Below are 16763 nucleotides of genomic sequence, written 5' to 3'. Positions count from 1 at the left end.
TAATCACAATGTCTCATGAATAACTAATTTTATGTATCTAGTGATTTTCTTTAGTCACTGTGATTGGAGAAGCAAAGAAAAACAAAAACAGAGTACTAAAAAAGAGACAATTCCTGCATTTATTCACTCTCTCACCCTTGATGCAACAGGAACTTTCCTCATGCTGCATTTTACAAAACTCATCCACATGTCCTATGGCCACAAAGAGGATTCTGTTTCAAACATGCTAATATTAGTCCCATTACACATTCAACAATATACATTGCATATCTATTTTATACACACATGTGCACACACCCACACACATCTACTAAAGGCTCTGAGGGACCCTCTAGTAAAGAAGGCTAATTAAATTCAAACAACATTTACTGATTTACCACTCTGCACTTCTTTCATAGAACACCCGTTATCACACAGTACACAAATGCAGATTTGGTCCACTAGAAATTTTGGATGGTGAGAACTGATCAAACAAGCACCTGGCTACCACAAAACCAACCAAGGAAAACTATAGGTACTGAAAGAAGCAGAGGAAATGCTTTAAGAATTTTAATATTCATTGATCCTGATGAAATTATAAAAACATAAATGGAACTAAAAAAAAACTTTTACTGCAAGTCACAGTCACCTAAGATGAGCTACTCAAGGACAGAAATAAAATGAACATTAGATTAAATAAGGACTGACAGTCCCAAACTCTACTCCCTGCCCCTCTATTTTTGTGTTTCACTTCAAGTCCTTATAAACATATGTGTTGTATAACAATAAATCGTCTCTATCATTTGATTATATTTTCTTTAACAGGAGGGGCTTATCTTAAAAGCATCTGATACATGTCTGCCAAAAAAGAGAATACCACAAGCAGGCCCAAATAGGAGGACTCAAAGCAGATAAATTTACACAAAGCTCTGGAGAAAAGTGAGCAAGAAGATGGCAGTGCAATAGGACCCTAGGTTCACCTTGTCCCATGAACACAACTAGACAACTATCCTATCAATCTTAATACCCCAGAAATTCATCTGAAGATGGACAGAACAAACTCTACAAATAAAGGGAGAGAGAAGGCAACATGGAAGGAGGTAGGAAGTGCAAAGACATGGTTTAGGGGAGAAATGGATCACAGCAGCTGTGAAGGGGAGGTAGTTGTGGGCATGGAGACGGGCAAGAGAGAGAAGAACACACAGGGGAACACAAGAGGAGAACATTTCTCCAAAGACACTGGCTTGGAAAATGAGACGGGTTGAATTTGTAGAGTCCCTACAACCAGTAGGGATCAAACCTTAAAGTTTCAAAGGTCAGCAAGCTTAGCCGCTCCTGGAGAAAAGTCAGGCAAGCAACACAAGAACAGACAGCATATAAACAGGGATCTGTGGAAGAAGCCCTGGGGCACAAAGTATGGAGATTATTCATTCTTCTCAGAAGTGTCCCTGAAAGGCAGCCTTCACACAGACACCTCTCCAGGAACAAATGAGGTAGATGGCACCATTTCCTTTCCCTGCTCCTCAGTAAATACAGAGTCACCTTCAGGAAGAAGCATAACACCAATACTGGCTGACTACCTTGCTTATATCAAGCCCTAGCATCCTGTAGTCCAGTGGCACAGACTACCTCAGTCACACTTGCCTCAATTTCAGTGCAGCAGGCCCCTCCCACAGAAAACAAGCAAAAAAAAACCAAAAAAACAAAAAAACCCCACACCATGCCTCCCAACCAGAGTTTCATGGGTTATTAACTCCAGTGGAGGTGGTGACAGGTCTCATTTCACAAGCAGGCCACAGCACACCTAGTTAAAACTCGCTCCATCCAGGCCAGGGTCCAAAAACACTGCTCACAGCAAGCAAGGACAGCCTCTGCAGACAAATGGCCTGAAGGATAAAGAGGTGGAACACAACAGGAGAGCATATGCAGCACACAGAGGAAACAGTTCCCAAAATGCCAGGTGCTGGCACTACATAACCTCTTTTTAATAAAGCCATCACTTTCAGGAACAGGAGACATAAATGGCTTTACCAACACACAGAAGGCAGCAAAGAATTAGACAAAATGCCAAAATGGAAGAATTTAACCCAAATGAAAAAACACAATAAGGCCAGAGATTTAAGCAAAACAGATATAAGTGGTGTATCTGACTGAGAATTTAAAGCAATGATCATAATGATACTCAAAGGGCTTGAAAAGACATCAGTGAGACCCTTATCCTACAGAATAAAAGAGTTTTAAAAGAATTAGAAATGAAGAGTGCAATAAACAAGATTACAAATATACTTGATGCAAGGAACAGAAGGCTAAAGAAGCAGAGGAACAAATTAGTGATCTGGAAACTGAACAAAAGAGAGAAAGAAGAATTATACAAAATAAGACTTAGAGAACTCATCAAACATAGTAACATTCATATTATAAAAATCACAGAAGAAGAAGAGAAAAGGGGGCAGAAAATTTAAAGAAGTAATAGTTGAAAACTTCCCTCATCTGGGAAAGGAAACAGACACCTGGATCCAGGAGACACAGTGAATTCCCATCAAAATCCACGAAACAGGCCAACACTAAGACATACTGTAATTAAATCTGGAAAATACAGTGGTAAAGAAAAAAATCTTAAAAGCAGCAAGACCAAAGAAGTCCTTACTTACAAGAGGAAAACCTATAAATAGGCTAGTTGGAGATTTTTCACCAGAAATCTGACCAGCCAGAAGGGGGTGGTATGATAGATGCAAGGTGCTAAATGGAAAAATCTGCAGCCAACAATACTCTATCTAGCAAGGCGGTCATTCAGAATAGAAGGAGAGATAACAATTTTCCCAGACAAAAATTAAAGGAGTTTATGACCACTAAACCAGCACTGCAGGAAATATGAAAGGGGACTCTTTGAATGGAAAGGAAAGACCAAAACCAACAGTATAAAGGCAGGAAACACAAGAACAGTTGTACAAATGAGGAGCTCTGTAAAAATCAGTCAAGGAACTCACACACACACAAAAGGATATAAAATATAATAACACATACCTAAAACATGGGGAGATTAGAAAAGAATGGGTTCAGGGGCGCCTGAAAGCCTCTGGCTTCAGCTCAGGTCATGATCCCAGGGTCCTTGGGATTGAGCCCCACATCGGGCTCTCTGCTCAGCAGGGAGCCTGTTTCCCCCACCTCTCTCTGCCTACTTATGATCTCTGTCTGTCAAATAAATAAATAGAATCTTAAAAAAAAAAAAAAGAAAGAAAGAAAGAAAAGAATGGGTTCAAACATGAGTATCAATCAACTTAATATAGACTACTATTTAATATATATAAGCCAAATGGTAACCATATATCAAAACCACTAATAAACATGTAAAGGAGGAGGAGAAAGAAAACAAACATATCACTAAAGAAAATCAGCAAAATATGAAAGAGACAAAGACAAGAAAGATCAGAGCAAATCTCCAGAAACAACCACAAAAAACAAAATGGCAATAAATTCATATCTATCCATTAATCACTTTTAATGTAAATGGAGTAAATGCTCCCATCAAAGGACATAGGATGTCAGGATGCATAAAAACAGAAGACCTATCTATGTGCTACCTAAAGAGCTTCATTATAAACTAAAGAACACCGGCAGATTGAAAGTGAGGGGATGGAAAAACATCTATCATGCAACTGGAGGTCAAAATAAAGTAAGAGTAATAATACATATATCAGAAAACCAGACTTTAAAACAGATTATAATGAGAGACAAAGTAGGGCACAATAATAAAGAGGACAATGCAACAATAAGATATAACAATCATAACTATTTATCCAACATGAGAGCACACAAATATATAAAACATTTAATAATAAAGGAACTAACTGTAATGCAGTAATAATAAGGGACATTAACATCCCATGAACATCAATGGACAGAACATCTAAACGGAAACACAACAAGGAAAAAATGGCTCTGAATAACACAATGGACCAGATGTTTTAATAGACATATTCAGAATATTCCAAACTAAAACAGCAGAATACACATTCCCTTCAAGTGCACATGGAACATTCTCCAAAACAGAAGACATACTAGTTCACAAAACAGAACTCAACAATACAAGAAGACTGGTCATATCATGTACCTTTTCAGACCACAATGCTATGAAACTAAAAGTCAACACAAGAAAAAATCTGGAAAGACCACAAATACATGGAGGTTAGACAAAATGTTACCTAAAAAATGAGTAAATCCAAGAAGAAATTTAAAAATACATGGAAAAAAAATACAAATGAAAAAACACAGTGGTCCAAAACCTTTGGGATGCAGCAAAAGTGGTACGAAGAGGGACAAAAATAGCAATACAGGCCTACTCAAGAAGTGAGAAAAATATAAAATAAACAACCTAAGCTTACACCCTCAGGAGCTAGAACAAGAACAATGCCTAAAGCCAACAGAAGGAAGGAAATAATAAAGATTAGAGCAGAAATAAATAATTGGAAACTAAAAAAAACCAATAGAACAGGTCAATGAAACCAGGAGCTGTTTAAAAAAAAAAAAAAATCAATAAAATTGATAATCTTCTAGCCAGACTTAACATAAAGAAAAGATAAAGGACCCAAATAAAATCACAAATAAGAAAGGAGAAATAACAACCAACACCACAGAAATACAAACAATAGTAAGAGATTATGAAAAACTATATGCCAACAAAATAGACAACCTAGAAGAAATGGATAAATTCCTAAAAAAATTAATTACCAAACTGAATCAAGAAGAAATAGAAAACTTGAACAGACTGAAAACCAGCAAAGAAATTGAATCAGTAATCAAAAAACTTCCAACAAACAAAAGTCCAGAACCACAATGGTACAAAGACAAATTCTACCAAACATTTAAAGAACATTCAAACTATTATAACAAACATTCAAACTATTCCAAAAAATAAAAAAGGAAAATTTGCAAATTCATCCTATAAGGTCAGCAAAACCAAATAAAGACACCACTGAAAAAGAGAAACTACAGGGCAACATCCCTGATGAACACAGATACAAAAATTCTCAATAAAATACTAGCAAACCAAACCAAACAATACATTAAAAAAATCGTTCACCATAATCAAGTGGGATTTATTCTTAGGTTGTGAGGGTAGTTAGGTATTCACCAATCAATCAATGTAATACATCACATTAATAAAAGAAATAACCATATGATCATTTTTTTTAAAAAAACCATTTAACAAAATGCAACATCCATTCATGATAAAAACACTCAACAACACAGGGTTAGAGGGAACATATCTCAACATAATGAAGGCAATAATGAAAAAGCCACAGCTAATATACTCAGTGGGGAAAAACTGAAAGCTTTTCCTCTATTGTGAGGAACAAGACAGGGATGTCCACTCTCACCACTTTTATTCATTCAACATGTACTGGAAGTCCTAGCCACAGCAATCAGACAACTAAAAGAAACAAAAGGCATCCAAATCATCAAGGAAGAAGTAAAACTTTCACTATTTGCTGATACTCAACATAGAAAACCCAAAAGACTACCAAAACACTGCTCGAAGTGATGCATGAATTCTGTAAAGTCACAGGATACAAAATCAACATAGAGAAATCTGTAGCATTTCTATGAACCAATAATGAAGCAGCAGAAAGAAATTAAGGAATCAACCCCATTTACAAATGCACCAAACACAATAAGATACCCAGGAATAAACTTAACCAAAGAGGTGAAAAGCATACACTCTAAAAACTATGTAAGCCTAATGAAAGAAACTGAATGAGGACACAAAGAAATGGGAAAACATTCCATGCTCATGGATTGGAAGAAGAAACACTGTTAAAATGTCTATACTGCCCAAAAAAATCTATAGACTTAATGCAATCCCTATTAAAGTACCAACATCATTTTTCACAGAGCTAGAACAAACAATACAAAAATTTGTGTGGGGGGCGCCTGGGTGGCTCAGTGGGTTAAAGCCTCTGCCTTCCGCTCAGGTCGTGATCCCGGGGTCCTGGGATCGAGCCCCGCATCGGGCTCTCTGCTCGGCGGGGGGCCTGTTTCCTCCTCCCTCTCTCAGCCTGCTTCTCTGCTTACTTGTGATCTCTGTCTGTCAAATAAATAAATAAAAATCTTAAAAAAAAAAAAATTTGTGTGGAACCAGAAAAAAACCTGGATAACCAAAGCAACCTTGAAAAAGAAAAACAAAGCTGGAGGCATCACAATTCCAGGCTTAAAGTTACATTACAAAGCTGCAGTGATCAAGACAGTATGGTACTGGCACAAAAATAAACACAGAGATCAATGAAACAGAACAGAAAACCCAGAGAGAAACCCACAACTATGTTAATATTCAACAAAGCAGAAAAGAATATCCAGTGGGGAAAAAAACAGTCTCTTTAACAAATGGTACTGGGAAAACTGGATAGCAATATGCAGAAGAGTGAAACTGGACCACTTTCGTATACCAAGCACAAAAATAAATTCAAAATGGATTAAAGACCTAAATGTGAGACCTGAAACCATAAAAATTCTAGAGAATACAGGCAGTAAGTTCTTTTACACTGACTGTAGCAACTTCTTTCTAGCAACTTCTGTCTCCTGAGGCAAGGGAAACTAAAGTAAAAATAAATTATTGGGACTTCATCAAAATAAAAAGCTTCTGCACAGCAAAGGAAACAATCAACAAAACTAAAAGTCAACCTACAAAATGGGAGAAGATATTTGCAAATGACATATCTGATAAAGGGTTAGTATCCAAAATATATAAAGAATTTATATAACTCAACACTCAAAAAATAATTCAATTAAAAATTGGGCAGAAGACATGAACAGACATTTCTCCAAAGAAAACATACAGATGGCCAAAAGATACAATGAAAGGAAGCTTAATATCACTCATCACCAGGGAAATGCAAATCAAAACTACGTGAAATATCACCTCACACTTGTCAGAATGGCTAAAACCAACAACACAAGAAATAGGAAGTGTTGGTGAGGATATGGAGAAAAGGTTCCCCTCTCATTTAATAATGATTAAATGATTACATGTGATGGGTTCCCCTCCTACACTCTTAGTGGCAATGCAAACTGGTGCAGCCGCTACGGAAAACAGTATGGAGGTTCCTCAAAAAAATTAAAAATAGAACTACCGTACAATTCTGCATTTGCTCTAGTAGGTATTTACCCAAAAACAAACAAACAAACAAAAAAAAATACTTATTGAGGCGCCTGGGTGGCTCAGTGGGTTAAGCCTCTGCCTTCGGCTCAGGTCATGATCTCAGGGTCCTGGGATCGAGCCCCGCATGGGGCTCTCTGCTCAGCAGGGGGCCTGCTTCCCCTCTCTCTCTGCCTGCCTCTCTGCCTACTTGTGATCTCTCTCTCTCTCTCTGTCAAATAAATGAATAAATATTTTTTTTAAAAAAATACTTATTCAAAAGGATACACACACTCCAATGTTTATAGAACTATCATCTGCAATTGCCAAATTATGAAAAGATTCCAAATGTCCATCAACGAATGAATGGATAAAAACGTGGGCTGTGTGTGTGTGTGCATGTGTGTGTGTGTGTGTGTGTGTGTGTGTGTGTGTGATGGAATATTACTCCACCATAAAAAAGAATTAAATCTTGCCATTTGTAACACGTGGATGGAGCTAGAGTATTATGCTAAGCAAAACAAGTCAGTCAGAGAAAGACAAATACCTTATGATCTCACTCATATGTGGAATTTAAGAAAAAAAAAAAAAAAAACAAGCAAAGGAGAGGTTTGAAAAGAGAGAGAGGCAAAACAAGAAAAAGAGTCTTTTAACTATAGAGACCAAACCAATGGTTACCAGACAAGAGATGGGGGGAGGGGGGAGGTATTGGTTAAATAGGTGACAGGGGCTAAGGAGGGCACTTGTGATGAGCACCCATGTGTACGAAGTGTTCACTCACTGTACTGTAAACCTGAAACTAATATTATATTCTATGTTAACTAAGTGGAAGTTAAATAAGCAACTATAAAGTAAGTAAATAAATCAAGCTAGCAAAAAAGCAAGCAAGCAAATTCTGTAAAAGAGACAGCATTTGAAATGAACCTAACAAATCCTAAAAATAAAACATTCTGAAACTATAGTCAACGGCCTCACCACACTGCTGTATAAAAGCTCCACACTATAGGATTTCCTTATAGGAAAAAATATGCATACATTAAGAAGACATTTACATTTCCAATAAGCAACTTATACTCAAAATTCCAAAAAATGGGCAGAAGATATGAACAGACCCTTCTCCAATGAAGATATAAAAGTGGCTATCAGACACATGAAAAAATGTTCATCATCACTAGCCATCAGGGAGACTCAAATTAAAACCACATTGAGATACCACCTTACACCAGTTAGAATGGCCAAAATTAGCAAGACAGGAAACAATGCGTGTTGTAGAGGATGTGGAGAAAGGGGAACCCTCTTCCACTGTTGGTGGGAATGCAAGTTGGTGCAACCACTTTGGAGAACAGTATGGAGCTTCCCTATGAGCCTGCAATTGCTCTACTGGTAATTACCCCAAAGATACAGATGTAGTGAAAAGAAGGGCCATCTGTACCCCAATGTTTATAGCAGCAATGTCCACGGTCGCCACACTGTGGAAAGAACCAAGATGCCCTTCAACGGACGAATGGATAAGGAAGATGTGGTCCATATACACTATGGAGTATTATGCCTCCATCAGAAAGGATGAATACCCAACTTTTGTGTCAACATGGACAGGACTGGAAGAGATTATGCTGAGTGAAATAAGTCAAGCAGAGAGAGTCAATTATCATATGGTTTCACTTACTTGTGGAGCATAACAAATAACATGGAGGACATAGGGAGATGGAAAGGAGAAGGGAGTTGAGGGAAATTGGAAGGGGAGGTGAACCATGAGAGACTATGGACTCTGAAAAACAACCTGAGGGTTTTGAAGGGATAGGGGGTGGGAGGTTGGGGGAGCCAGGTGGTGGGTATTAAGGAGGGCACGTATTGCATGGAGCACTGGGTGTGGTGCAAAAACAATGAATTCTGTTACGGTGAAAAGAAATTTAAAAAAAAATTCCTACTCTGGCAAAAAGATTATCCTTTTTATAACTAGCTCAAATTTTTTCTTACAAAAAAAAAAAAAAAGAACACTTTCTTAATACTGAATAGTGAATTTAAATAAGTTTAAGCATACCCTAAATACAGCACACTCTGAGTATCCAAGCACCACAATTAAAAGAAGTAAATCTCCATTTATATTAAATTCTACAATCAGGGGCGCCTGGGTGGCTCAGTGGGTTAAGCCTCTGCCTTCGGCTCAGGTCATGATCCCAGGGTCCTGGGATCGAGTCCCGCATCAGGCTCTCTGCCTGCCTCTCTGCCTACTTGTGATATCTCTGTCAAATAAATAAATAAAATCTTCTAAAAATAAAATGAACACTTAAAACACACACAATAATATACAAGAAGTATGGGAATATTTCACAGTGAAAAAGACCAAAAGGCAAAGGCCCAAAATATGTTGACTTAAAACTATTGTTATCATTCAATTATTAATTACACAAATACATAAATATTTGGTTGAACTGTAATTATGCTGGATTTTGGAGATACGAAACAAAACACAGTGCTTGCCTTCAAGAAACTTATAGTCTACTGGAAGAGAAAGAAAAATCACAGGCAACTTAAACAATGAAAGGAATAACAGGCAGTGGGAGCTCTGGATGAACAAAAGAGAGCCTTGGAGCAGAGAGGAGTCAAAGGAAGCTTTCCATTTCCAGAAAGACTGCCATGTAGCTGGAAGCTGGATTATTTATTTATCTATAAATATTCACTAGGCAAATAAGTCAATCGGAGAAAGACAACTGTCATATGATCTCCCTGATATGAGGGAGAGGAGATGCAACATGGGGGGTTAAAGGGGTAGGAGAAGAGTAAATGAAACAAGATGGGATTGGGAGGGAGACAAACCATAAGTGACTCTTAATCTCACAAAACAAACTGAGGGTTGATGGGGGGAGGGGGGTTGGGGGGAGGGGTGGGGTTATGGACATTGGGGAGGTTATGTGCTATGGTGAGTGCTGTGAAGTGTGTAAACCTGGCGATTCATAAACCTGTACCCCTGGGGATAAAAATATATTATATGTTTATAAAAAATAAAATTTAAAAAATTTTAAAAATAAATAAATAATTAATTAAAAAACCCTCAATAGAAAATAAATAAATAAATAAATAAATAAATAAATAAATATTCACTAGGCAGCCATCATGTGCCAGGGACTGTGCTGAGTACCAGGTACACTTTAACAGGCAAAACAGAAAGAGTTGTTACCTTCACAGGGCCTAGAATACAGACAGGGAAGCTGACAACAAAAAAGTAAAAAGTGCTACAGGTATACCTAAAATTGGTTGTACATCCTATGAGGAGTGCTAAAATGAGGATAAGAAATGAAGATAAGCAAAAAGATACCAACTATAGATATGATGATCTGAGAAGAGGACAATTAAGCTCAGTTCTGAATGATGAAAAGTCAACCATTAGAGTCACCAAATTTGAAGGAGGGAAATTCTAGGAAAAGAAAAAGCATACACTAACAGACAAAATTATGATGGCACATTTGAGTAACTTGAAATAGTTCAGCGTAGTTTGAGAATATATAAATTGAGCATGAAGCTACAAAAACAAAGTGGTAAGAAGTAAGGTCCAAGCAATAAGTGAGACCTGATAATGAAGGACACTTTTGCGCCATGGTATAGAGCTGGTTTGTTTTTCTTCTCCTGCCCCCACCTTGGTTTGTTTCAATTATCTACTTTACTCAAAATACTCATCACAACTACAAAAAGGAAAAGCTCATGAAATAAAAAGTCAAGAGCAATAACATTAATGTCACATATTTAGAAGAGACAAACTTAAAAAGGAGAAGAAAACCAGATTTAGAAAAAAATTAGAGGATACTGAAGGGAAAAATATTTTACCATAAAAATTCAGGAAAAAAGATACCTCAAGTAGCAAAAATTCAACATAAAACTGCCATAAAAGAATCATAAAAATGGTAACATCTGGTTTTTATCGTAATTTTTAAATTAATAATTAAGGGGTGTAGAAACACACACCTGAATCTAAAATGACCAAATCTTATCTCATAACCTTCATGTGAAAAAAAAAATTTCCAAAATAGGAACAATCGACGTATTTTGATAAAACAATTTTTAAAGAAAAATCGGACTAATGGCATTTTAAATTATGTTTTGCTGCTAATTAATTACTCAGACAGGATGCTAGGCCAGACTACATGGTGCTTCTAGTTTTTCTATATACTCTATGCATTTCTGATAAATGGGAAAAGAATAGATGACCTGGCAGAAGGCTCAGACAATAATATGTGATTTACAGGACATGATTGCAGCTACCATAAGATTTATCTGACAGCCCTCTCCGATAGTGGACTGTTGAGTATCCGATGGAATGATTTCTAGTCTAGAAAGTCTACTACTGAGTAGCCATACACATTATTTATTTATTAGATGTTTTGGGTTGAAACCATTTTTAAATGATGCACTTCACAATGCACAGTCATAAATTTAGCTTTAAACTCGAGAAGGGAGGTAGTGTTATTGGAATGTATGTCAGACTGAATTAGGATGAGCAAAGCAACACTTTTATAAAGTGGCCTTGAATGCAATGTCAATTCTTTCAAAAATGATATTAATGTCAAATGAGCATGATACAAACACTACACAATGCTAGAATAATATTAGTTGAAATAGTTAGCATTTTCTTTAAATTCCTATAGATTTCTATAAGGTTTACACACATATAAACAAATAGTAGGCACTAGTAAGTTACATGCTTGTGAAAAACCAAATCTGAAGTGTAAATTAGAATTTGTTCAATTTTTTTCTAGGCATCAGAGAGTACAGTTTCCTGAAGAACGTATACAATCTTATTTTAAAGAAGCAAAAAGAATTTAAATCAACCTTTGAAGCTTAAGTAGCTCTTGAATTACTTTACATATATATGTAGCTCAATATATGAATAAACCTAATTTAACAAATCTTCAGTATTTCACTTTACTCAAAAATGTAATGCTGAGTACGTTAAGAAAGCTTTTCTACTCTAAATAACAGGATTTTTGCCTTAACAATGTTAAATGTAAATGAGAAAAAATATGAAATGCTGTCTCATCAATCTAATAATGAATAAGTGAATACTGAAAAATATAATCCTAGTTGAAGCCTCAAGAAAATATATAGTGATTTGTTTGGTCTTAACGACAGCAAAACAAATGTGTTCATTTCCACATTTCTTAAATTTAGGTCCTAATCTTTCTTTTGTAATAAAATGTGGCCAATTTAAACACCTTGTTAAAAAGAATGCAAAAAGAAAGTAAGTTCTGAATGGATTCAAAGAAAATAATCAGAACATGGCTGATTGTCATGAAATTAACACCAACTAATTTGTAAAGTTTTAAATCAAATTTGCAGATGTTAAGTTCATAAGCATATCCCATTATTTATGTGATTAAAAAGGAGTTTTTGACCTGATCTTTCAATCTCTGGCACTCAATCCTCTCCATCTCCCCTTAAAAAATTAATTAAAATTTTAGCAATATGCTAGCTTTTCACTTCCCACCCTATCTCATACTAAAAAAAATTATCAATCAAACTCAAGCCATCCCCACCCAGGATCTGCAAAATGTCGACTTCAAATTCAATTTCATATCTCTTAAGCTTTCATGTAGAAAAAGACAGTTCACTTCTTAACAAAATAAATCACTTTTGTGACTGCCAAGCTGACCTCTTTGAATTAGGAAAATTCAAAGTGAAAAATGTAATTATCACCCCGGAACAATCTGTATACATCTGGAGCTAATTCTAGCTTCATTTTTCACATCATTTTTCACACTGTGCTACATCTTACAGAGATGCCATGGAACTTTTGAAGAACTCATAAAAAATGGTAAGGACTTCAAATAACCAATAATGTATTTGATTTTATTCAAACAAAAATCTTGATGGTATCCGACTTTTGCAACTTATTCTACTAAGTGATCTTCATATCCCATTTGATTAGATTAGTATTAAACAGCTCTGTGACATACATGATAAATAGGTGCTTTAAAACATGTCATTCTTCATCTTTTTAGCTTCTAACATTCAACTATGTAATATACTATCTGAAACAGCTTTGATATATCAAGAATATATTCAATTCTTCTGAACTAAAAAGTCGAACTTTGTTATCAAAATTCATCTATGAAACATTTATATCAGTATAAATAATTTCATACTCTGTGAAGAAACAAATGCTTCTTAAAAGTAAGGATAATTTTGTATTGGTTTAAGAATGGTATATGGTACTTAGATCCAAGAAATAAGCAATTATTTCAAATCAGATTAGTTAATGAAAAATTTTCTACATTAAGCTTTTTAAAGGAATGGAGTTTTCTAAAGGAGATGATTAAATTATAAAAACATGATTCTTGCTAAATCTAAGAATAATAAGCTCACTAGAAACATAACCACTCCTCACAAGTTCATTATAAAAATCCATTAAGTGTAATCTCTAGAAGTAATTGTTCTTATTGCACTTTATTGACAATGCATAGTATTGATTTTTCACACCTATGATTCTTTAATTTGTATTCATGAAATGTCCATCAGCACAGTCTAAATAAATTTGGCAATATAAACGCTAAAATGAATAAATCGATGCAAAGAAACATTAATTTTGCATTATCCTTATTCGTCAGGCAAGTACACCACAAGAGTTGTAAATGAAGGTCAAAGGTTTTGAAATGGGTCAGAACCCTTGACCTCTAGACCAATACCCTTCCTATTAAAAAAGGCTATTTTAAAGTTTTAAGTAGCGGAATTTACTACCAGCAAGATATCATTTTTAAAAGACTACAAAGAAAACTCTCAGTAAAAACATTCATCTGTTTAATTGCAAAACAGAAAAGAAAAACCATGATTTTTACATAAGTGTTCTAAAAATCATTAAAGTTTACATGAGGTATAAAATTTCTGAACACTGAAAGCAATTTTACTTTAGGAATTTATTCACTACATCTTATTATGATGGCTGCCATACTTTTGTTGATGTTTTCCCAAATCTACTCTGTATGTCAAAAATAATTAGCAATGACAAGAATTCAAAATTATTTATCACTCATTTTATAACCTATACACAAAAGGGAAGTAAACCCATTATTCCTAAGGGAGTCAGAGTGGCACTCCACAAGGTTTAGAAATAAATCTGTTTCTATAACCTTAATATATTCAGCAAAGAAATTTAGCCACCTCAAGATCATTGGCTCTAGACATTTTTTAATGTGATTCTAAAAACCTGTTTCTCATCTATCTGTTCTCTCTCAGCACTCACTACAAAATTATCTTTGTAGTCTTTGTTAATATCAAAGACAAGAAGTAATCCTTTTGCAATACAAATAAAATTATTTTAAAATTGCAAATTCAAACTCTATTACAGCAAAAATATCTACTAAAACAATTATAATTTCCTTATAATAAAGTCATGCAAGAATTTACTTTTAATTCAACATTTTTTCCTGTTACTCACCTGAGAACACAGTAGCATAACCAATTCCACAACCGAACTACTGGACTTCATGCAAACCAGACCTATTTTAAAGAGAATTTAAAAGAAAAATTACAGGGTAAAAAACAAATATGAGGGATTTGTTATACAACTTTATCCAAATTGATTTTTAAAACAAAATTTAACATCTTGCTAAGAACAAACCCACACACATTCGATATTAGTAAACAGGTACACTGTAATTACTTTAAACTTGGCATCAAAACTACCACAATTTTATTTGTAAACTATTTCATTTCAGTATTCAATCTACTAAAACATTAGAACTCCATATATAATGACATTTCACAACACTGAGAAATGTGCACAACATATGCCATATTGATCAATATCATCTACATTTTGTTTTGGAGAGAGCTGATTGTTATACATGCAGAGAAGGGAAATGGCTCCCTGACCTTTGCTTTCTCCACCACACTCTCTCCCTTCAACCCTCTAGCTATCAATCAAGTTTCCATTTTGTTTCATGGCAGCAGACATCCCAAACACTCTTATTAGTACCTTGACCTGTGACCTCACACTAAACCTTAACAGAAGTGTAAGCGTTCTGTTATATATTCTTGATTTCTTATAAATAAATTCATTTACATTTTCTCTTTTCTGTATCATTTGCATTCACCACAAATATCTCAGGAAGGAACTTCTAAACAATACATATCTAAAGACTTCCTTAGTTTTGGTTACCAACAAAATCTAAAAAAGTTCATTCAAAGAACACTTCATAACCAGTACGTTAAAAAAGCAATGCCCATAATTAAAAGCACTAAATTACTAAATCACATGACTAATAATCAGAAAAACTGTTATTTTTCATTCTATATTTTTCTAAGCAAACACAAGTTTAGAATCCAGGGCGTAACAATAAAAATAATTCCTGGTGGACCCTTACACACCCTGCAGAATTATCTTTCTTTCTTTCTTTCTTTCTTTCCATGAAAGCTCTTGGAGGCATCCTATCCCATCTTATTCCCTTTCTTTAATCTTCTAGCTCTGTAGTTCTTTTTCCTCACCTCTTTTAGTCATGCTGCCTCATACCAACTGATGGCACACACTACCATTCTGTAGCCTTATAAACAGCATTCACATTAAACAACCTATTTAATGTTGTTAACAACAACATTGTTGTTCTTGTTAACAACAATAGGTTGTTCCCCTCTTCACTTTTTAGAAAAGAACCATTTTTCTCAATGTCTGAAAAAAACATGTAACATAGAAATAATGACGGTAATAGTGTCAGCACCAGCATAGAAATTAGCTACAGAGTATATACATGTTGCATTAAGAAAGCAGGTCATTAACTAGACTAAATTATGGTTTCTGTAGAGCTGAAATGAGCATAGCTCTGCAGGCTAATACCAAGGCCAAATGGAAGGGCATAGCCAATAGTCCATCTCATTGCTGGTACAGCCCTCTGCTGGTCTGAAACCTTGTCACTTTACATAAAATGTAAACAACCAGAAAGTTCCATATACTTCCACTTCCAAAAAGTAAACTCAGATCTTTCTTTACTTAGGTCATTATTCCACTGCTCTATTCTAGAGAAACCAGAATTCCTACCAACTTTCCTTTCAACAGCAAAATATTTGGGCTCTGATCTGGCTCAGCCTTTTTTATCCACTCAGAAAAAGAACAATAATGATAAAAAAAAAGGCCTTGGGCCATTTAACTCAATGATCAATGAGTTAAGTGTTAAGAGATAGTAAAATAAACAACATTTCATGGTTTGATTAGAACAATTCATGCATTTTTTGGAATGGGGTTTTGTAGATTTGTAAAAGATGGGGAGGAGGGCCAAGGTAGATGGTATATTAAATTTTAAATGAGAAAGGGCTTTAGGGGACAAAAAAGACCTTATATTAGATCTCTAATAATAAGCTCCCTGTCTAAAAGACAATAATACTGTAAACAAAAATATATAACCTTGGGCTCAAGAAACAAGAAATATCACCAATAAAGGACTTGGTATCAGGCTACACAACTTAATCATCCCTCTCCCTCTCTTTCTTTCTCTCTTTTGCCCTTGGGTGACACTGGTTCCAGGTATGAAAAAGGAAGAAATGAATTATAAACCAATAATCTGTCTTCGGACTTTAAGAATTATCCAAAGGAAGGCCCTAAAACAATACTTAAAGTTCTAAACTGCTGCAGAAGTATTAATTTTCATTTATACACACACACACACACACA

The 16763-nt window shown here is 35.2% G+C and overlaps 1 protein-coding gene across 1 annotated transcript in view; it reads right to left on the bottom strand.

Annotated features, from left to right (window-relative positions):
* LOC111153330 (LPS responsive beige-like anchor protein) overlaps positions 1-16763 on the bottom strand; it is a 754899-nt gene that overhangs the window by 510799 nt on the left and 227337 nt on the right. The window contains exon 34 of the mRNA XM_022512304.1: positions 14538-14599. Within this exon, the coding sequence (XP_022368012.1) occupies positions 14538-14599 (62 nt within the window). The remainder of the gene's footprint in view (positions 1-14537; positions 14600-16763) is intronic.

The sequence above is a fragment of the Enhydra lutris genome, unplaced genomic scaffold (assembly GCF_002288905.1).
Source record: "Enhydra lutris kenyoni isolate GAN:26980312 unplaced genomic scaffold, ASM228890v2 scaffoldscaffold3, whole genome shotgun sequence".
Classification (NCBI taxonomy): Eukaryota; Metazoa; Chordata; class Mammalia; order Carnivora; family Mustelidae; genus Enhydra; species Enhydra lutris.
Note: the sequence above shows the minus strand (reverse complement) of the source record. Positions and strands in the feature narration are given on the sequence as shown.